Genomic DNA, 22,105 nt, shown 5'->3' with positions numbered 1-22,105 from the left:
CAGAACAACAGATTTTTATCTTGTCAGCTCAGGGATCCGATCTTGCAACCTTTCGGTTACTAGTTCAACATTCTAACCACTAGGCTACCTGTTGCCCCACAGCATGAGGTTGTAGTTGTGTTTGTTGTTCATAGCTTATGCCTGCCCATACCATAACCCCACCGCCACCATGGGGCACTCTGTTCACAACGTTCACGTCAGCAAACTGCTCGCCCACATGACGCCATACATGCTGTCTGCCTTCTGACCGGGACTCATCCGTAAAGAGCACACTTCTCCAGCGTTCCAGTGGCCATCGAAGGTGAGCATTTGCCCACGGGTCAGTTATGACCCCGAATTGTAGTTAGGTCAAGACCCTGGTGAGGACGACGAGCACGCAGATGAGCTTCCCTGAGATGGTTTCTGACAGTTTGTGCAGAAATTATTTGGTTGTGCAAACCCACAGTTTCGTCAGCTGTTCGGGTGGCTGGTCTCAGGCGATCCTGCAGGTGAAGAAGCCGGATGTGGAGGTCCTGGGCTGGTGTGGTTACACGTGGTCTGCAGTTGTGAGGCCGATTGGACATACTGCCAAATTCTCTAAAACGTCATATGGTAGAGAAATTAACATTCAATGAAAACAAATGTGTGTGTAACCAGGCATTTAAACACATTTGTGCATCAAACTTGAGAGAAATAAACTTTTGTGCATATAACAATTTCTGGGATATTTTATTTCAGCTCATGAAACATGGGACCTACACTTTACATTTTGCGTTTATATTTTCGTTCAGTATAGTATCATTGATTATATAAGACTTATAAAGTATGGTTACATTTCATTTGCTCTGCTAAATCAATCCTTCGGTATGACTTCGATATAACCAGATATAAAGAGGTCTCTCAACAATAATTCTCAAGATAGCACATTGGTAGTAGTCAGTAACAAATATCAATGCTAAGCAGGGCTGGTTTTAGTTAAAACCCTGGATGGGAGACCAAATGGATAGCTGTAGATCAGGGGTGTCAAACTCATTCCACGGAGGGCCTAGTGTCTGCAGGTTTTTGGTTTTTCCTTTCAATAAAGCCCTAGACAACCAGGTGTGGGGAGTTCCTAACTAATTAGTGATGTTAATTCATCAATCAAGTACAAGGGAGGAGCGAAAACCCGCAGACACTCGGCCCTCCGTGGAATGAGTTTGACACCTGTGCTGTAGATAGATCAACCCTCCAGTAGGAGGTGCTGCCCAGCCTATTGTTTTTTTTTTTTTCTCTGACAGTGGATATAACTATGACGATCTGACATTGTTCAAAGGTACAAATTCTTTACAAGGTTTGTCTATGTTGAAAATTGGTTCCCATGATGACATAATCTTGTAGTTGAAATTTCACCCTCAAAACAGTTTTTGAGGGTTTTTCAAAGTACATTTATTTTTCATGTAGATTCCATGTCTAAATATGTTGACAAATGACGTTGAAACAATGTTGATTCATTCAGTTTGTGCCCAGTGGGAAGGAACTCAAGTCCATGTTGATGTTGAATTTTATAGCAAAATATAAATAGACCAGAAATCACTTGAAATCAAAAACAAAAATATATTTATCAAAATACGTACAATAAATTAATCTGAAGAAACAATGTTATTCCTAAAGTAATATGTTGCTAGGATTAAGGGAGGAATGGTATGTTAGTTTGCTTATTTGTTGGCAGACAAAATGGTTGGTGTCTGTGTAGATGATAAATTAAATATTCTATTTAAGGCAACACTACATTTTGTTTTTTGAAAGTCTATGAATATTAATAAAGTGGGCTCATATACAATGATAATCAGAGGAGGTGTTTTGAATTGTACAGCATTTCTCCCTGTACTTTATTACATTTAGAGATGGTTGAAACTGCCACTAAATGTTAGGTACATTAAAAGGAAGATTTGGTTGAGTTAAATATGAGTTCATTGCAATGTTTGAATGTACAATATGACCATACAATACTTCCTATGCTTGTCAAACAAATCAATAACACACATAGTCTACAACTCCCAATAAAGTTGTTCAAAATGGATGTAGTTATTAACACATGGATCATGATGAGGAACAGTTCAGTAGAGAACAATAATAAATACAATACAAATATCCAGGGAATCCACTTGATGTTGGACGAGCAGAGTTAATTGCCATAGTCAATACCACATAAGATGGTAGTGGTACAATGGGGCAATTCCTAACTCATCACTGTTAAAAAAAATATTTAAAAAAATATTTGTGGAAAACACTGATTTGTCCTTTGCAGTGTCACCATCAAAGCGGAACAAAATGTTCCATCACAAAAAGTTAAGTCACAAAAAAGGGGTAGGTGACAGCAGTTTAATACTGTTTCATGGCAGAGGTGGGGGAAAAGCGCTCCAAAAATGTCCAGCATTTTAGGTTGGCGTGTTCCCAGGAGTTAAACTTGACAGATGTTGTAGTATATAGTGGGGCTCTCGTTGACTGTGTCTTCCATCACCTCATAACAGCAGTCTTGCTTTTGCAAAGGCAACTCGGTCAGTGGCATGCCATTCTGCATGTCGTGCAAGTTGTGTTTGTTCTGTGTGCCGTATGAAGGCTGGGACTGGGAAGGAACACACACACACACAGTGATCAGTATCTCTGTGATAAGTGACAGAAACTGTGCAGACGTTCAGAGGTCTATATTCACATGACATATTGCTTTCATATTGTTGTTTTTGTAACCCTGGCCAGCACACACATTCAATTAAGACCTCAGTAATTATTTTGTGCAGGGTCTCTTATACCTCACATTAAAACAGTTTTACAGAAACTCAGGACTATAGGTGGATGATATGATATGGTTGCAGCTAGACAGTGACAGCTGCCTACCTTGCCAGTACCACCGCGAGGAAAGTCTTTCCGACATAAGTGGCCGATGATTCCTGCTGCCAGAGCGTCTCCAAGCACATTGATCATGGTTCGGAAACGGTCCCTGAAAAGACAGGGAATACAAAAGCTCCAGAGATCAGCCTCCCACTCCAACCACAAACATTGTCTCTGAATGCACCAAAATACTTCCCCATAACAACCAGTCTCTCCTATGCCATGAAGTTAGTAAACAATTTAAGGTTTCCCTATTAACTACATGTGTAGCATATGTTCGAATATGTTGTAGGCCTACTGTAGATATTGAATATAATTAATTTATGTCATAGTGAACTTACAGCACCCAGTCGATGGCCACAATGAGGGTGATGTCATCAGGCGGCAGACCCACTGACGTCAGGACAATGACCATGGTAACGAGGCCGGCCTGGGGAATCCCAGCAGCACCTATGCTGGCAGCTGTAGCTGTTATACTGTTAGAGACCAAAACAATCAATTACAAAGCAAGAAGGTGCATTACAATCCTATTCTGCCATGGTAACACTGATATGAGCAATACCTTTTGACAGCCTTATTGCTTGTAAGGATTTTTTATTAAATCAAACACAGTGATTGAATCTCATCATGAAAATAATTATATTTACTCAGTACAGCGATAATGCACATTCACATGTACTAATGTTGTGTGAAACAAATGTAATATCAGGAGGAATGTTGCTTTTTGTCACACCGGTTATAATCTCAGCACCCAGGACCAAGGCTGTCATGGCAGACTACACCGGGTACTTACTGCTTTTGAGTTTGGACTCAAAGTTTCACCCTGCAGATGCAATGGTAGCTTTATGATTTTAAACCCAATACATACCCAGTGGTGTAAAGTAAGTAAAAATACTTTCAAGTGTTTTTGGTATCTGTACTTTACTATTTATGTTTTTAACAACTTACTTTTTCTTTACTACGTTCCTAAAGAAAATAATGTACTTTTTACTCCATACAGTTTCTTTTTACACCCAAAAGTACTCATTACATTTTGAATGCTTAGCAGGACATGAAAATGGTCCAATTCACACACTTATCAAGAAAACATCCCTAGTCATCCCTACTACCTGATCAGGCAGATTCACTAAACACACATGCTTCATTTGTAAATGATGTCTGAGTGTTGGAGTGTGCCCCAAGCTATCTGTAAATTAAAAAAACAAGAAGATGGTGCCATCTGGCTTGCTTAATATAAGGAACTTTAAATTATTTATACTTTCACTTTTGATACTTAAGTACATTTGATACTTAAGTACATTTTAGCAATTACATTTACTTTTGATACTTAAGTATATTTAAAACCAAATACTTAGACTTTTGCTCAAGTAGTATTTTACTAGGTGACTCACTTTTACTTGAGTCATTTTCTATTAAGGTATCTTTACTTTTACTCAAGTACGACAATTGGGTACTTTCTCCACCACTGTACATACCTAATGGTGACCAGCTGGCCAAAGTCCAGCTCATAATCGTTGACCTGGGCGATAAAGATGGCCGCCACGGCCTCATAAAGAGCCGTTCCGTCCATGTTAATGGTGGCCCCCACAGGCAGCACAAAGCGTGCTATCTGCCGATCCACATTGCAGTTCTCCAGCAAGCACTTCATAGTGATGGGTAGAGTGGCAGAACTTGAGAGAGAGAGAGAGATCGTTGACTAAGGGGCTTCTACCATTATGAACTGGTATCCTCTGGATAGAATATTGTCAGTTTTCCTCCTTTTCGCATCCTTCTGTTTACACTCCTTACTTGCAACACTGAGCTTTAAAGCCATTTAAATTGAATTTTGACATTTAATTTATTATTATCTTAATACATTTCTGTCCTTGACTGTTCCCCTTGAAACTCACCATACTGGAGATCAGTTGCAACATGATACAGATGAATTTGACTACGGTAAGGGTTTTGTAGTGTTTGAAGCTGATCAATCAAACTCACCATTACAATGTTTGTAAGGAACCTTTTTCATGCATTCAGCTCAAACCTCTGACAGTTTTCTTCACATCTGGTCCTGGAGGGCCACAGTGTTTGCAAGCATTTGTCCCTGCCCAACACCAGACTTCAGTGAGCGTTTTTTCGGCTGTTCGGGCACATTACATTATTGCTTACATTTTTTGCTGGGGGAAAGCCGAAGTTTGGAGCCAAAGTCTAGCCCCTTCATCTGTGATTGGTCAACAGGAAGGATTCTTCAATAAAGTCTTAGCTGTCATTCAACCAAAGACGACTCGTTTATCTGCAAATTATTTTTTATTGAAAAATACTGCACCAAGCAGTATAGTTATGTCACGAATCCCGCTTCCTGAGTTTGTTTTTGCCTGTGTTCTGTCCTGGAGTGTTTTTTCCGGTGTCCTGGAACGTACCCTGTATCTCTGAGTACCTTCACCTGTATCCCATCAGCTATCTGCACACCTGGTCCTGATCATCATCCCTCCACTTCATAAGCTCTGACCTGACATCCATTCCCTGCCGGATCGTTAGCCATGAACAGTATTTTGTGCCAGTGTATCAGCCTCCAGTTTGTTAGAGTTCGTTTTGTTGTTTTGTACGTCTTGCTTGCCTTGAACTCACCTCCGTTTTTTCTGTCTACAGTCATTCACCCGGAACACTCATCTCATCCCTACCTGGTCGTCGGTGACTTCAGTTACTTCATTGGATCTGCCTATTCAATCCCATCAACTCACCTCCGCTGCCCGCTCCGTCACTTGGATTTTTCTATCACTACATTCAAACTTGTAAATAAATACTCACCTTCGTCTTACTCTCCTTGTCCTGGTCTGCTTCTGGGTTCAACTTTAGAAGCGTGACAAGTTAATGTGAAACGACGTGACTAAGATCTCTGCAAGAACGCTAAAATAAATGACAGATTTCTTGAGTTATCTTAGATTCATTTTGACTTTTGAGGAAATGCATACTGGCTATGGCATCTCAAAATGGACAAACAGTACTATTGTCGCGTTTTTTTTTTTAAGCGAAGGTCTTAAGGGAATATTCGAGCACACAGGTTTGGTTCGGCTAGGCGCCAGCCGAACCTGAAGCATGCTGATGCCTTAACACACCTGATGAATCAGGTGTTATGGAACTTCGTTGAATGGGGGGCAGTTCCTTTTCTATTCAGGGGGTGAGCTGAAATTCAATTCCTCATAAAAAGCAAAGCTCAATTTCCAATTCAACATGAGTTGAATGCCAATTCATTTCTTGCTGAACTAACTGAATTAAGAAAGGAAATGAAACCAACCCTGGTTGCATACTGCAGACCTTCAGGACAATGAACATCATTGTTCGATGAGAAAAATGGGCACAGAGAGACAACTGCTTACCTTGAGGAGGTGGCCAGTGCTATGACCAAGGCTTGTAGCAGGCCTCTGATGTAAGTGAAGGGGTTTTTCTGAGTCAGGACAAGATAGAAGAAGGGGAGGAGGATGAGGCCGTGAACAAACAGCCCGGTCAGAACAGTGATGGTGTACCAGCCCAGCTTCTTCCCAAGATTAGATGGGTCCTGCATGTCAAGGATTTTTCCAGCTACGAGGAATATGATCCCAAATGGAAAATACCTGAAAGAAAAAGGAAGAATGAATTACCTACTGTATATATAAAACTGTGTTTTACTTTTGTTAAATACACACCTCCAAACACTGTCTATACTAGGTCAAATGTCAATGTGTTTTTCCTAATGAGTAGTTTCCACCCAGTGGAACAATAAAACTAAATACATCGTAATTTTCTATTATGTTATGTATTGTGAAAACTAGACAAGTACTTTATTCATTAAAAAAACATTAAAAAAATCATAAGAAAAAAATGTCCCTGTTGTGTCACCCGAGTTGATCCCTGCCTCTAAAACCATGTCAGAGCCAAGAGTCATTCAAGGCTTTGAGGTCAATCCTATTAGCAATTGAACTTCTATGGTAAGGCCGTTTGAACAATATGGCCGGGCCGTTTGAGGTAAACCTGAGCTGCATGGTTGGTGCCAAAGGTCCCTGGGATTAGTCACTGTTGACCCTGAGCACAGAGTGTGCTACTCCTGGTCGACTAATCCTCGGCATGTGCAGTTCACTGCAGGGTGGAACGAGGCAAGATGATTGCCTAACGTCTCCACCACAGCTTGACCACAAGACGATGACCACGTTCTCACCACATGCCCGTGTACAGGTCGTAGCCTCAGAAAGTCACACTGAGCACACATCTGGGTAGCAGACTGTTTCTTTAGATCCAACTAGTTTGAATGGTCATGGGTTATGCTGCTCATAGCAGAAAGACAAAAGGCTAGGTTGCCTATTTCTTGGGTAATTTAGCAGATGCTTGTATCCAAAGTGACAGTTTATAGTGACACACATTCAGTATACCGTGTACAGTGTACAGTATTCAGTATACAGTGTGGGAATCACACCCACAAACCTGGTGTTGCCGGTACCATCCTCTAACCCACTGAGCCAGTAAATTAGAACCTTTATCATTTAAACTAAAGATGAATATGGTAACGGACACAGATGCTGGTACTTCTAAAGCTGGTACCCCGCTTACCAAACAGCAGTGTTGGTGATTTTCATGACACATTCGTTAACGCACTGACACACGTTGACTAGTGGTGCTCCTCTCTCGCCCATTTTCCCCAGCAACAGCCCTGAAGGAATAAAATAAAAATATATATCTCGCTCTATTTACTCAGTCTAGAGAGATGGATACATATAATATTGATACTAGAGGGGTAGACAGCTGCAGATGTATAATGTAAACAGACAGATGGGAAAAAAGAAAGAAACAGAAAAGACTGGCCTTCAGCATACAGTCAGTGGTGGAAAAAGTACCAAATTGTCATACATGAGTGAAAGTAAAGATACCTTAATAGAAAATGACTCAAGTAAAAGTGAAAGTCACCCAGTAAAATACTACTTGAGTAAAATTCTAAAAGTTTTGGGTTTTCATATACTTAAATATCAAAAGTAAATGTAATTGCCTAAATATACTTAACTGCAAAAAATGTGGCAAAGAAGTGTACTTTATGTCTAGAATACTAAGTGTTATGTTTGGGGCATATCCAACACATCACTGCGTACCACTCCTCATATTTTCAAGCATGGTGGTGGCTGCTTTATGTTATGGTTATTCTTGTCATGAGTAAGGACTAGGGAGTTTTTTAGTATAAAAATATATGAAATAGAGCTAAGCACAGGCAAAAGATCCTAGAGGAAAACCTGGTTCAGTCTGCATTCTAACATACACTGGGAGACAAATTCACCTTTCAGCAGGACAATAACCTAAAACACAAGGCCACATATACACTGGAGTCGCTTACCAAGACAACATTGAATGTTCCTGAGTGGCCTAGTTCCAGTTTTGACATAAATTGTCTTGAAAATCTATGGCAATACTTGAAAATGGCTGCGTAGCAATGATTAACAACCAACTTGACAGAGCTTGAAGAATATTTTAAAAGAATAATAGGCAGATATTATACAATTCAGATGTGCAAAGTTCTTAGAGACCTGCCCAGAAAGACACACAGCTGTATTCACTGCCAAAGGGGATTCTAACATGCATTGACTCAAGGGTGTGAATACTGATGTAACTAACATATTTCTGTATTTAATTTTCAATAAATTTGCAAAAATTTCTAATAACATGTTTTCACTTTGTCATTATGGGGTATTGGGTGTAGATGGGTGAGAGAAAAAAAGCTATTAAATCCATTTTGAACTCAGGCTGTAACAAAACAACGTGGAATAAATCAAGGGAAATTAATACATTTAAGTCATTTAGTCATTTAATACTTTCTGAAGGCACGGTAAATCCCTTCAAATTCCTTATATAAGCAAACCATTTACGGATGGCCAGGGGCACACTGCAACACTAAGACATCATTTACGGATAGCCAGGGGCACACTGCAACACTTAGACATCATTTACGGATAGCCAGGGGCACACTGCAACACTAAGACATATTTTACGGATAGCCAGGGGCACACTGCAACACTTAGACATCATTTACGGATAGCCAGGGGCACACTGCAACACTAAGACATCATTTACGGATAGCCAGGGGCACACTGCAACACTTAGACATCATTTACGGATAGCCAGGGGCACACTGCAACACTAAGACATAATTTACAAACAAATCATGTGTTTAGTGAGTCCGCTAGATCAGAGGCAGTAGGGATGACCAGGGATGTTCTCTTGATAAGTGCGCACATTGGACCATTTTCCTGTCCTGCTAATCATTCAAAATGTAACGAGTACTTTTGAGTGTCAGGGAAAATGTATGGAGTAAAAGGTACATCATTTTCTTTAGGAATGTGGTTAAGTAAAAGTAAAAGTTCTAAAAAATATAAATAGTAAAGTAAAGAAGTATTTAAAAGTATTTTTACTTAAGTACTTTACACCACTACTGGTCTTACCCATAGTGGCAGAGAAGATGACGATCCCCAGCACATTCATCTGTTGGCTGTTGCCAGGTCTGGTCTTGTAGTGGATCTCAGGGGGTGGAGTGAGCTCCAGGAACACTGTCCGACCACTGGGGTCACTTTCATCAGGTATGTCGTACACAAAGTTGGGCTGCACTATGACCCTGGAGACTTTCAGGATAGGAACCAGATCTGTTTTGTACTGGAATCAATAAGAACATTGCGGATGAGTAAGGCAATATAAACTACAATACCCATCAGCTGTAGGGATTTGTTAATCACAACCAATGGAGCATCTGACTTATTAGGAACAATGGTAAAAGTGTCATACCTGTACATTCGCATTGTGTGTTACTCACCTGCTGAAATGTTGCCTCAATAAGATTGGAAGGAACCATATTCCTGTAAAAGATAATATGTTATAATTTAGCATGTTGATATGTTGGTGTCTGCATTAAGGGTGAAACACATGGACATTCATTAATGATCAGTGTCAGTAAGGTGTAATGAATACAGCACAAGAGAGAGTCATAATAGGTTATAATTATTCCAACTTGATGAGTATGATTATCACAAATAGCATACTTTGAATTTTTACAGGAAGTTATGAGCCATACAAAGGAAAGTGGTCCTCTGCACTCTGAGAATTTATGTGGTGTATTCTACAGAATGTATATATTTAGTGATGAATACACATTTTGAGATATGTCTGCATGAAATATTTGATGTGTTTAAAGTATTTGCATGGGCCAAACAAGTAATTTGATGTATTTGCAAAGAAAGTAAGAACTTGTGAAGTGCCTCAGTTGTGAACACAGTAGAGGCCATTTGCCCCCTACGTTATAGGCCGTCACTGTAAGTAAGAATTTGATCTTAAGTGACTTGCCTAGTGAAATAAAAATGTCAATAAATGTTATCAGTTTAAGTGGGGCTCTCCTCTCTTCCGGTCTGTCCTTAATAGTTGGATAAAGTGGGCAGACCACTCCCACGAGGGCCCTTAAAAGAGGGAGGTACGATTCAGACCACTCCCACGAGGGCCCTTAAAAGAGGGAGGTACGATCAGACCACTCCCATGAGGGCCCTTACAAGAGGGAGGTACGATCAGACAGACATGAGCCAGACTCCCTCCTGACGTGTGCCGGCCAAGAGATACTCCACCGGGATCATTGTATCCCCACCGTTCATGATTGCGTTAATCTGTCAATCATCCCTTATGGATTACTAAAAATATCCTAATCACCCCTGTGATTTAACTGGATTGTGAGACAGTCATTGCTACTGCACAGGACTACGCAAGCATAGACAATAATAGGTAGTAGCATGCATATTAGGCCTATATCTAGTACCAGAGACTGGACCAAGTCACAATTTGGAAGTCTTAAGCAAGTCTCAAGTCTTAATCTTCGAGTCTCGAGTGAATTCCCAAGTAATAATGGGCAAGTCTCAAGTAAAATTCCAAGTTCCATAGCTCAGGTCAAGTCACTAATTTGGGGTTTAGAGTCCTCAAGTCACTGTGTTTTATGCCAACTTCAATGCAGTTGCAATACATCAGTGATTTTGGACCCACATGTTTTACAAACTGCATCCCTTCCCCCCCCCCCCCACTACCACAGTCTTTGAAACTGAATGCAACACTGTTAGGGACTGATGATGCCCTGATGCAGAGGTGGCCCCACAGGTCCCAGAGTGGTGGGGAAAATTGTTTTCCCTGGGGCCTGGAGCATTTACTAATCTGGTAACCTAACCAGGTATAAATCAGGACCCTATAGGGTCTGACAGTGATTCATTAGTAGTTGTAATAAGGTATTTATATGGGAGTGGGACCAGATTAACATTTAGAGCAAATTAAAGGAGAAATTAGGGTTAAGTGCCTTGCTCAAGGGCACATCAACAGATTTTCACCTAGTCAGCTCAGGGATGTGAACCACTGACCCAACGCTCTTACCCACTAGGCTACCTGCCACCTACTCACCTAGGTATACAGATACAGTATTTTCTAAACAGGTCACATGGTTTGAAATAAATTCTGGAGAAACTCCTGGCCCTAGGGAGGATGAAAACCCTGTCAGACTGCAGCAACCTTTTTATTTAACATTTACTTATATAACATTTTATTTGAAAACTTTCCTTCCCTTTACACAGACGCAACCACTGCAATTTGACAATATAACTCACAGGGCTGAGCTTGCTTTATGCAGGTTTGCATCGTAAAGGCCTATGCAACTGCAGTTAAAAAAGTTACTCTCAAAGTCTATTTACATAATCAGTATTGCGTTGTTTGATTGATTTCAGTTCATCATTTTGGACTGAAAATGTCAAGGTAGCCTAGCCAGCCACCCCAAATTTGAATATAGCCTAAACCAAATTTATTTGATAACATATACATTTTCTCCTAACACAAATAAAGGGGATATAAATAGGCTACATAACATGACCATTTCGTCTACCCTGGTCAGAGGGCAAGACGGGACAGGGCGCATTGGCTGTAGTAGCATACTTGATCAGACGGAAAAATCGTCTCGTTTTCTTCCCATACAGGTTAGGTGTAGGGTACTGCAACATGTCTGTGAAGAGTTATTGCTTGTGTATGTTGGGAGTGGTGTGTTATCACGTTTGCTAGTAAATAAATACCGGAGGACAATGGGGCTGTGCGCGCTACATTACATAGTTTGTGTCTGGCCTGCGCAACCGGTGATTTACGTGACACTGATTGGTGATTTACGTGACACTGATTGTTCAAGACACAGAACAGAAAGCATATAACGTGCAGCACTCCGTTATAATGGACATATAGGATAATATAGTGCGCGAGATGACAAAATTCAAGTCGATGTCGAGTGGCAAGTGTTTTTTATTTTTGCCAAGTCAAGTCTCAAGTTGCAAAATTTTCTAGGGGACATGTCTTCATCATATCAAATCGGTCACATATTTAGCAGATGGTATTGCGGGTGTAGCGAAACGCTTGTGTTCCTTGCGCCAACAGTGCAGTAGTATTTAACAATTCAAATATTTATTTATTTATTTGTATGTTTTATCGATTGAATTATTGCCAGAAGTAGTTTGGACTGGAATGTCTATTTATGCTTTTTATTTGAGTGGAGAAAAACATATTGATTAACACCCAAACATTAAAGATTACTTTAAGACATAGGCTTGAAACGTTAGCATGTCTTGTATTACAGTAAAAGCCTATATGCAGCTCCCTATTTTTTGTCATTTAAAAATATACAAACCACTGTGATTGGGACTGATATTAGATAGGAGTTTGATGTGAGATTCTGGTAATTGATTGTTGTTAGACTGGATATATAGGCTGTTGTGAAACTACAGATACTAGTTTGCTTGAGAATGCTAGTTTCTGTGAGACATTAGGTGAAGGTTGTAACTAGACTGAGGCCAGTATTTAATCAACTGTAGACAGTGGATTCCCAGTTAGCAAAAGTGTGTTTAATTTGCACAGAAAGAAGTCCTATGAAGGGAGTGGACATTTGATATGGAAATTGGCAGTCTGGTTGTGGGTGCTGGATGACTTCTCAGCCTGATTTGTCATCAGCACTGAAGTGTCATGCCACAGGACTGAGAGTCCCTAAATCTAGTGCCAGCACCCCTTTACCCAGGATACACTGCTGTAACAAATCCAATTTAGGCCTATACTCCTGAAACCACTTTTTGGAAAATCGCTATCTGCAATTGATTGAACACTGGCCTAGGTTTTGCTGGCAATCAGTCTAAAGATTTAGGTTATTAGTTGTCCCTAGACTGTAAGAAAAAGTAAGTAGCCTTGAGCCGGAACAGAGCAGGAGTCTATTACTGTACCGTGAGGCAGCTTGATGTTCATGTGGACCCCCTGGACAGGACACTAGTCGATCGCAGGACCTTACCCCCAATCAATCTCCTTAATGCTGAGTGCCAAACAGAGACGCATCGGGTACCATTTTTACAGTCTTGACTCAGCCAGTGATAAAACTCCCAACCTTCCAATCTCAGAGCGGAGACACTAACCACAAGGCCGCTGTGTTGGTACCTAGATTGTAAGTATTTTATATGGGCAATTCCACGGTAACGGAATTGCGCTGATACTCATATTTTTCACTTAAAATATATGCCACATAAAAACCACTGATTTCAAAGTTGAACAAACCATACAACTCTATGCACAAGGACTACGTTTTACAATTTACAAAGAAATGTTTACAAAAACACATTTACTGGAAGAACTGTGCAGATGCGAAGTTTGGTAACAGTAAAATCTCCCTCAGTTTTTTATGTGATCACATTTTCCGAAAACTTAAATATCTGCTCTGAATTAAGAATGAGGTGTCAGCTATGACATGACACCTTGACTATGAAAAACTATATTTTGGTTATTGAACTACAGTAAATTAAGTGGATTTATACGCGGTAACAGAATTGCGGTAAAGGAATTTCATCATGGGTCCCTGATCTGTACAGAAATGCATAATAATGAATATGAATGCCATTCTCTTCAAGGTGATGTATTCTAAATAGGTACATAAAGATGAGGATATTGCATATTTCTCTTTTCATATTTGGGTATTATTCTATACACTGTGCCTTAGTTATCTTTGTTTGCATTATTATTTTAGTTAGGTCAGGGTGTGACATGGGGATGTATGTGTTTTGGTTGGTCTAGGGGTTGTATGTTTAATGGAGCAGTGTCTTGTCTAGGTGTTTGTATGTCTAGATTGGTTCTCAATTAGAGACAGCTGTGGTTTATTGTCTCTGATTGGGAGCCATATTTAAGGCAGCCATAGGCATTTGGGTTTTGTGGGTAATTGTCTATGTCTGTGTCTATGTTGCATGTTTGCACTTAGTCGTTTATAGCTTCACGGTCGTCATTTTGTTGTTTTGTTTTGTTTTTTCTTCTTCTAAATAAAGAGAAGATGTATTTTCCACACGCTGCGCTTTGGTCCACTCTCTCACCCAAAGACGATCGTGACACACTGGCTATTATTTTAATGAGCTCTGCCACCAAACAAAACCAAATTTGGTTGGTACGGATCTGAACCAATCATAGACGTCTAGGTTTTACAAGTTTGGACAGTACAGCACAGTAGAGTACAGTACAACATAGAACATAGTTCAGTACATTACAGTAGAGTATAGTCAAGTAGAGTATAGTTCAGTATAGTAAAGAAGAGTAGAGTATAGTACATTATAGTGAACTCAACTCTACTCCACTCTATTCTACACTACTGTACTGTACTATACTTTTCTTTAGTGTACAGTAGTGTGCTCTACTGTAATGTACTGTACTGGGATGTCCGAATTTGTGAAACATAGACGTCTATGACTGGTTCGGATTTGGTCCGGTCAGTAAGAGCCGGGAGAGGTGACATTAATTGGAGCGAGAGAGAGAGAGAGAGGAGGGTTTGTCCACCAGATGACAGAAAGAGAGAGAAAACAGTTGAACATCAGCTGAACATAACAGTATGCCAGTGGAAGGGAAGACAATAGCAGGTGACCCAACTGGGGTTTGTAACTACCATGATTTCCCATTGTAGCTAATTAAATTGCAGCAATTCATATTTTTCTGAAATTCCATTACCGATTTGGTAACAGAATTTCGATTTTGAATCACTGTTCCTAGGCCGACATTGAAAATAAGAATTTGTTCTTAACTGACTTGCCTAGTTAAATAAAGGTAAAATAAATCAAATTGAAAAAAATACGTAATAATTAATAAATAAAATTGATATCAGTAAAAAATGTAACTAGTTAATATGTCTACCTTGACCTGTTACTTCTGTGAACTTTCATTATCCTCCTCATGAGGGGGGGAGAAATTAGAAAATATATTTTTTGGTAACGGAATTTCAAGGCACAAGGCAAAAAATGATCCTAAACTTAATATAAATGTTGATATTAGTTGGCAGGGGTCTTTACTTTTGATGTATTTCTAATACCTTGAGACTTTTTCTGGTAGGATGTTTTCTAAGACCCTTTGACCATCAAAGCCTTTGCTTCTTTCACATTTTGAGGATGGTAAATGGTTGAAAATCTTGATATGCCTTAATAAAAAATAAATAAATATACTGTTAGCTTTCATTTGACACCCAAATTGACATGCTCCTATGATCTTCACATGTTGGTGCTTATGTTTCTTTTAACATGAAAATTACCATATTGTTTGTCTCTAGACTGAAGCTATTGTTGTAGATATTGGTTGTCCATAAAATATAGGCATTTTGTAATATTGCTTGTCCCTAGCACCTAGACGTATATTTGGCCCCCCAAAGTAAACCCCACATTTTTTTTTTGTACAAGTCATTTAGGAAAGAGACACACACTACATGAGTATGTACAAAAGTATGTGGACACCTACTTGTCGAACACCACATTCCTAAATCATGGGCATTAATGTGGAGTTGGCCACCCCTTTGCTGATATACCAGCCTCCACTCTTCTGGGAAGGCTTACCACTAGATGGTGGACCATTGCTGCGGGGTCGGGCAGTGATGTTGGGTGAATAGGCCTGGCTCGCAGTCAGCGTTCCAATTCCTCCCAAAGGTTTTCGATGGGGTTGAGGTCAGGGCTCCGTGCAGGCCAGTCAAGTTCTTCCACACCGATCTTGACAAACCATTTCTGTATGGACCTCACTTTCTGCACTGGGGCATTGCATGCTGAAACAGGAAAGGGCCTTCCCCAGACTGTTGCCACAAAGTTAGAAGCACAGAATCATCTAGAATGTCATTGTATAATGTAGCATTAAGATTTCCCTTCACTGGAACTAAGGGGCCTAATCCGAACCATGAAAAACAGCCCCAGACCATTATTCCTCCTCCACCGAACTTTATAGTTGTCGCTATGCATTGGGGCAAATAGCGTTCTCCGGGCATCCGCCAAACCTAGATTAGTCCGTCGGTCTGCCAGATGGTGAAGCATGATTCATCACTCCGGAGAACGTGTTTCCAGTGCTCCAGAGTCTAATGGCGTCGAGCTTTACACCACTCCCGACAACGCTTGGCATTGTGCATGGTGATCTTAGGCTTGTGTGGCTGCTCGGCCATGGAAACCCATTTCATGAAGCTCCCAACCAACAGTTCTTGTGCTGACGTTGCTTCCAGAGGCAGTTTGGAACTCGGTAGTGAGTATTGCACCTGAGGACAGTCAATTTCTACACACTATACGCTGTGAGCTTATGTGATATACCACTTCGCGGCTGGGCCATTGTTGCTCCTAAATGTTTCCCCTTCACAATAACAGCACTTGACCGGGGTAGCCCTAGCAGGGCAGAAATATACACCTGTCAGCAACAGGTGTGGCTGGAATGGCCGAATCCACTAATTTGAAGGGGTGTCCACATGTTTTTGGCCATGGAGTGTATGTGATCATGTCTCAATGTAATCAAGCTATGAAATTATTGTTATTTTAGAATAAAAATACATTTTTGGGCTTAGTTGTGGTCAATTTGCAGTGTAGAAATTATTATCATTTTGTTCCGGTCCCCCGACCATCCGCTCTGACAAAAATCAACCCACGGCTGAATCTAGTTGCCTACCCCTGCCTTAGACAGTATTGATTGTTTGTAGATATTGCTTGTCGAGCTTCAGGTTTATCTTCATTGGTCACTCACCTGATGAGATCTAGCAAGGCATCAGCAGAAGTCATGACGGGCCCTCCTCCTAGCCTGATGCTGTCCATCTCAGTGCCCACCCCAGGCTTGATGATGATCACCAGCAGGATACCCACCACCACCGCAATGAAGGTGGTCCACAGGTAGTAGGTCACAGTGAGAACACCCACACGACAACAGGCTTTGGGCTCCATGGACGACAGGCCTGACATTAAACTGTAAAAGGGAAAAGAGCGAGAGCATCAAATAACGCAAATATACAATTAAAAATGTCCCCATAATTGCTCTGGTGCCTAAATTTGTACTCAAATATTGTTCCAATCTACAACCTGTTAAATGAAGCTACGGAGAATGACCAGGAGTGTGGACCTAAGTGAGATCTAATTCTAATTTCTAATGAAGTGACAGAAGGACCCTGTTTCAAATGTTTGTTGTAAGTACTACTACTTCTTATACCACCGGACAGGTGTGATATAACTGGAACCGGTCATGTTATGTAGACAATATGGAATCTATTGACATTTGGTTTCCAAAAATTACCATTCTGTAGGGGGTAAGCTACTTTCATCGGGTGTAGTGTGAAAACAGCAGCAAAATTGGTCAACATCCCTTGGCCAGTTATGCAATTTTCTCAAAAGCATTTTAAGTCACTTTTGAGGCTGAATATCTTTTGTGTTAAGTGAACATCAAATATTTCTATTCCGCTGTTGCTGATTAAATATACAACCATTTTACTGGACAGAGGCTGACATCACAGATGTTTACCTGGATGTGATGAGGGGGAGGATAAGCATTTTGAGCATTCTCATGAGAAGCTCTCCAGGGAACGAGAAATATATCTTAGCCTGGAGGGGAAATCAGAAGAAACATAAGTTACATAAAAACAATTATTATACTTTATAAGTAGACATGAATCAATCCAAAGCAGTGGCAGCTGGTGACTTAATTTGAGGAAGATGATGATTTTGGAAAAAAGAGTCAAAGAGCATCTTCAAACATATTACAAAACTTAAGAAACCCAAGCAGTGTTTCTGACTTTAACTCTTTCCACAGGAGACGCTTTCAAAGGTTGGACAGATATTTTTGTTTCAAGTATTCCTTTCCTATAGGAAAGGAATACTTGAAGCACACACTTGGGTGTGCACACACTTGGGTGAATCTCAAATGCCTTTTGCTTTTCAGATTCACCCCGTGTGAAAAGGTTGTTCTTGGTTTTCAAAATAGTACAAAAAAAAGGTGGAAGAATCTTGGTTGATTCGATCAGGTCATAGGAATGGAAACTTTATAATTTACATTAGTCATTGATCAAATTTAAAAACAATGTGGTTTCAAATGTTTGGATGGCTTTGATACTGTAGGTCTCAGAGCCATAGATGACTAGCTGTAAGTGACAGGGTTGGGGTCAATTTCATTTAAATTCAGAAAGTATACATTGAAGAGAATTGGAATGGAATTGACCACAACCCTGATAAGTGACACAGTTCTTAGTTGTAACACGCACAGTAATTCCCTCCAGTTAAACCTTTGCTCACTTTTAAACATCAGCCTTGGGTCACACGTCACCTGTGATTATCGAGCACACTTAAGGCCATGTTTGCTTTGGCAAGCCAATTCTCAGTCTGAGATCAAATAATCCCCTCTTCTCTCCTGACATGACTGAGCTTGGATTGACCTGTTCTGAATATCGGTTTTCTTTCGTCTTTCACGTAAAAGTGAACTGGAAGGGCGTGATAATGTGGGCAGATGATACATTTCCTTCCTAAACTTATGAGTCCCAAAAGATGGCCTATAACCATCTAGGTATCTCCTGTTGCTTTCCAAGAATATGCTGCAATTCTTTTTCTGAAGCCAGTAATCGATTCACCATCTATGGTCTAGATGAGAATTTCTTCCTCCACAAAATGCGTTGAGACTGCTACATGTGCGTCAACGGAGTGCTTTCCTCTCAGAAACATTTTGCTTAGTAGAGGTCATTATCTCCTTCCCAACAACCACTTTTTCAATCAAGGGGATGAATGCAGGCTGCTCTTATAGCTGTGCACTGGCTCTCTGTTCCTATAACAACTGTAACGCACACCACTTTACAAGGTTCCAGTCCCATCCTTTGCTGATAGTGTTGTGCACTTGAAGCTCCTCTCAATGGGTCATTAGGTCTGGCTGCTGATGATATCCTTTGGTTTTCCACAACCCAACAACGAAATGCTCCAGTGCATCAAGGCAATGCAAACAGGAGCTCTGTAGGCATTTAAGTGGAACACCGTCACGAAAAGAGGGAGAGGTGGTCAAACAGAAAAGTGCGCAGTGTACAAAACATTAAGAACACCTACTCTTTCCATGACTTAGACTGACCAGGTGAATCCAGGTGAAAGCTATGATCCCTTATTGATGTCACTTGTTAAATCCATTTTAAATCAGTGGAGATGAAGGGTAGGAGACAGGTTAAAGAAGCATTTTTAAGCCTTGAGACAATTGAGACATGGATTGTGTATGTGTGGCATTCAGAGAGTGGGCAAGACTTAAGTGCCTTTGAACAGGGTATGGCAGTAGGTGCCAGGTACATCGGTTTGTGTCAAGAACTGCAACGCTGCTGGGTTTTTCACACTCAAGTTTCCTGTGTCTATCAAGAATGGTCCACCACCCAAAGGACATCCAGTCAACCTGACACAACTGTGGGAAGCATTGGGTTCAACATGCACCAGCATCCCTGTGGAACGCTTTTGACACCTTGTAGAGTCCATACCCCGACAAATTCAGGCTGTTCTGAGGGGAGGGCAACTCAATATTAGGAAGGTGCTCTTAATATTTTGTATACACTGCTAAGAGACTTCCAAACCAAGAGACATATGGACCTGGAGGGCTGGCACATCAAATAATCAAACAGAATTTGCACATGCATCTGACTGTGATAAAGAGCAACTTACCTGGGTAGAGAGATGGCTCCCTCTTAACACAGCCCCCAGGACACAGCCCGTCAACACGGCAAAAACCGAGAGCGTCAGCAAGCCGTTGCGCTTCAGGTAGCCCCTTAACCACTGTTTCACGTCATCAACAAAAGCCCCATGGAGAAATCTATTGACACGTTGGTACATGGTTTCTCCTCTTGGAGAATACGAGCTATTGTTGGAGCGCGTCTCCTCGCCTTCAGTGGGCAGTAGTAGCTCCTCCATAGTTCAAAGTCCTTCACTGGGAAGACCGTCAAATTCTTCTGGAGTGGGGCGATTCTGAGGAACCATATAGCCTACATGGGGATTAAGCCATCATTGCTGTGTAGAGTAAACACCTGCCAGCCACAGCCCACAGTCAGGGAGAATTAGTGGGACTAAGAGGCTTACAAGTGTGTAATAACATCTAACAAGTCTTTCTTGTCAGGCGGCTGCCATGCTTTTGTACTTCTTCATTGTTGATGTCTTGTCATCTCAATCAATCATCACATTTATAAAGCTCTTTTTACATCAGCAGTTGTCACAAAGTGTTTTTACAGTAATCCGGCATAGAACTCAAAGAGCAAGCAGAAGTGGAAGCAGAAGCACAGTGGCCAGGGAAAACTCCCTGGAGGCCTAGAGAAAAACCCAGAGGAACAAAGCTAAGAACGTAAGGTCCATCCTCTTCTAGCTGTAACAGGCAATCTGCTACAACCTTGCTTTTCGCAGGATCTTTAACTTTCTTGGACAAGTTATAGGCTACTGAAGGCATAGCTGTGGGAAGTAGGGGTGCTGAAAAATCAAAAAAAAAAAAATTTGAAATATATATATATTTTTTTAAATAACAAAGTAGTGCACTGTGTCTTTACTAGCCCTGTATTAGCTGACCAATATGGCCGCTTGTAGGACATTTTCCCCCCAGCATTGCACAATTAAATTATACATTCAGAAACGTTTGCATTTGCATCCTTGATTCTTTTTAAAATGTGCTTTCAAAATGAATTTATGAACTGAGATTAAATGAATCCCAATTAAACTGATCCCATCTCGAACATCTAAGAATCCGTAGATTAATCCCCATTAAGGTCAATCTTATAAAGTTTGATCGTCATTGTGATCTAGATAACAAAACAAAGGGATGGCTGCAATCCAATCAAATCCTAACCCTGCACAGGCTATATAAGATGTGTAGGTGGAAAGGTGAGCCAACAGTTAAGCAATGGTTAATGCAACTAGTTTGAGAGGCTTGGGAAGAGGTTGTGCCCCATTTTGGCCTAGATGTGTGTGCCAAAAGGTCTTCAATTAATTCAAGATCTTCTTAATGTGCCACTGAATGTCTTTTCTGTGGATTTACATTTATATTTACTATTGACGTACTCTTTGCTACATAATAATTAACGTGTTATAACATTTCATTAACATATAACAACCTAAGCATTTTGGTATACTTTTGTCCAGCACAGGACAGCTGTAATATTTCCTGTTGCCACCAAAGTTTTCTGATCTATACTGACCCATTTGCATTGAGTTATGAGGGCCGGAGCTAACATCTCATGGATACCTAGCATATATGGTCCTGGAGAGTCAGTGACTGATGATTTGCTGTCTTTCTGGGTATTAATATGGTGAGGTGAATTTGTAATTAGGTTGAATTCCCCCTATACCCTTGGTTGTTATATCCCTTCATGTTTGAGAATGTGAAACATATTTATTACAGTAGTAGATTTGAATCACTGTTGACTGTTCCCATGGTTTATTTACTTTGATAGGAATTATTTTGGTAGGGGAATACTCAGAACCTTCAGTAATACCCACTCAGTAATTAGCTAGAAGTTTAACTTTGAACATGCTGAACAGGGCGTTGTGTCAAAACCATGTCTACTCTGACCCTCTAGATGTGTTTAACAGGATACTACTGTAGTATTGCCAATTCTACTCCTCACATCTCCTTACTTGGAAAGGTGCTATTTGGAACATGTCATTGAAGGTGTGAATGTAAATACACTGAACAAAAATATAAATGCTAAATTTAACAGAATGGTTTTGGCCAGGAGCCAGTTCACCAACTAGAATGGAGAACTGTTCATCTGATGTTTATAAAACATCTGAAAAGGCACAGACTTTTCTGGCCAAGGAGTGGGTAAGGTTTTACTTTAGTGCTAAATTCAATCGAATTCAAATTTCTGGAAACGTTTACTGACAACACATGGTATAGTTTCAACAAAGGAAAATAAATTAATTGTCATAACATTGCAAACAGTTTTCCTTGAAGGATTACTATTTTATCTGACAAAGTAGTT

The 22,105-nt window shown here is 40.4% G+C and overlaps 1 protein-coding gene across 2 annotated transcripts; it reads right to left on the bottom strand.

Moving 5' to 3' along the window:
* Positions 1-689: 689 nt before the first annotated feature.
* Positions 690-22,086, bottom strand: LOC129867538 (excitatory amino acid transporter 5-like). Of its 2 annotated transcripts, XM_055941008.1 has the most exons (11): positions 19,806-22,086; positions 17,650-17,729; positions 16,885-17,100; positions 9,647-9,689; positions 9,282-9,489; positions 7,408-7,507; positions 6,204-6,437; positions 4,323-4,517; positions 3,189-3,323; positions 2,854-2,956; positions 690-2,584 (listed from the first exon to the last, which is right to left on the bottom strand). In XM_055941008.1, the coding sequence occupies exons 1-11, from the start codon at positions 20,049-20,051 to the stop codon at positions 2,420-2,422; spliced, it is 1,725 nt and encodes a 574-aa protein (XP_055796983.1). In that variant the 5' UTR covers positions 20,052-22,086; the 3' UTR covers positions 690-2,419. The 2 variants fall into 2 exon arrangements, with proteins under 2 accessions (XP_055796983.1, XP_055796984.1); XM_055941009.1 differs by lacking the exon at positions 4,323-4,517.
* Positions 22,087-22,105: the final 19 nt, after the last annotated feature.

The sequence above is a fragment of the Salvelinus fontinalis genome, chromosome 12 (assembly GCF_029448725.1).
Source record: "Salvelinus fontinalis isolate EN_2023a chromosome 12, ASM2944872v1, whole genome shotgun sequence".
Classification (NCBI taxonomy): Eukaryota; Metazoa; Chordata; class Actinopteri; order Salmoniformes; family Salmonidae; genus Salvelinus; species Salvelinus fontinalis.
The sequence above is the reverse complement of the archived record's forward strand: the minus strand, read 5'-3'. Positions and strand labels throughout refer to the sequence as shown.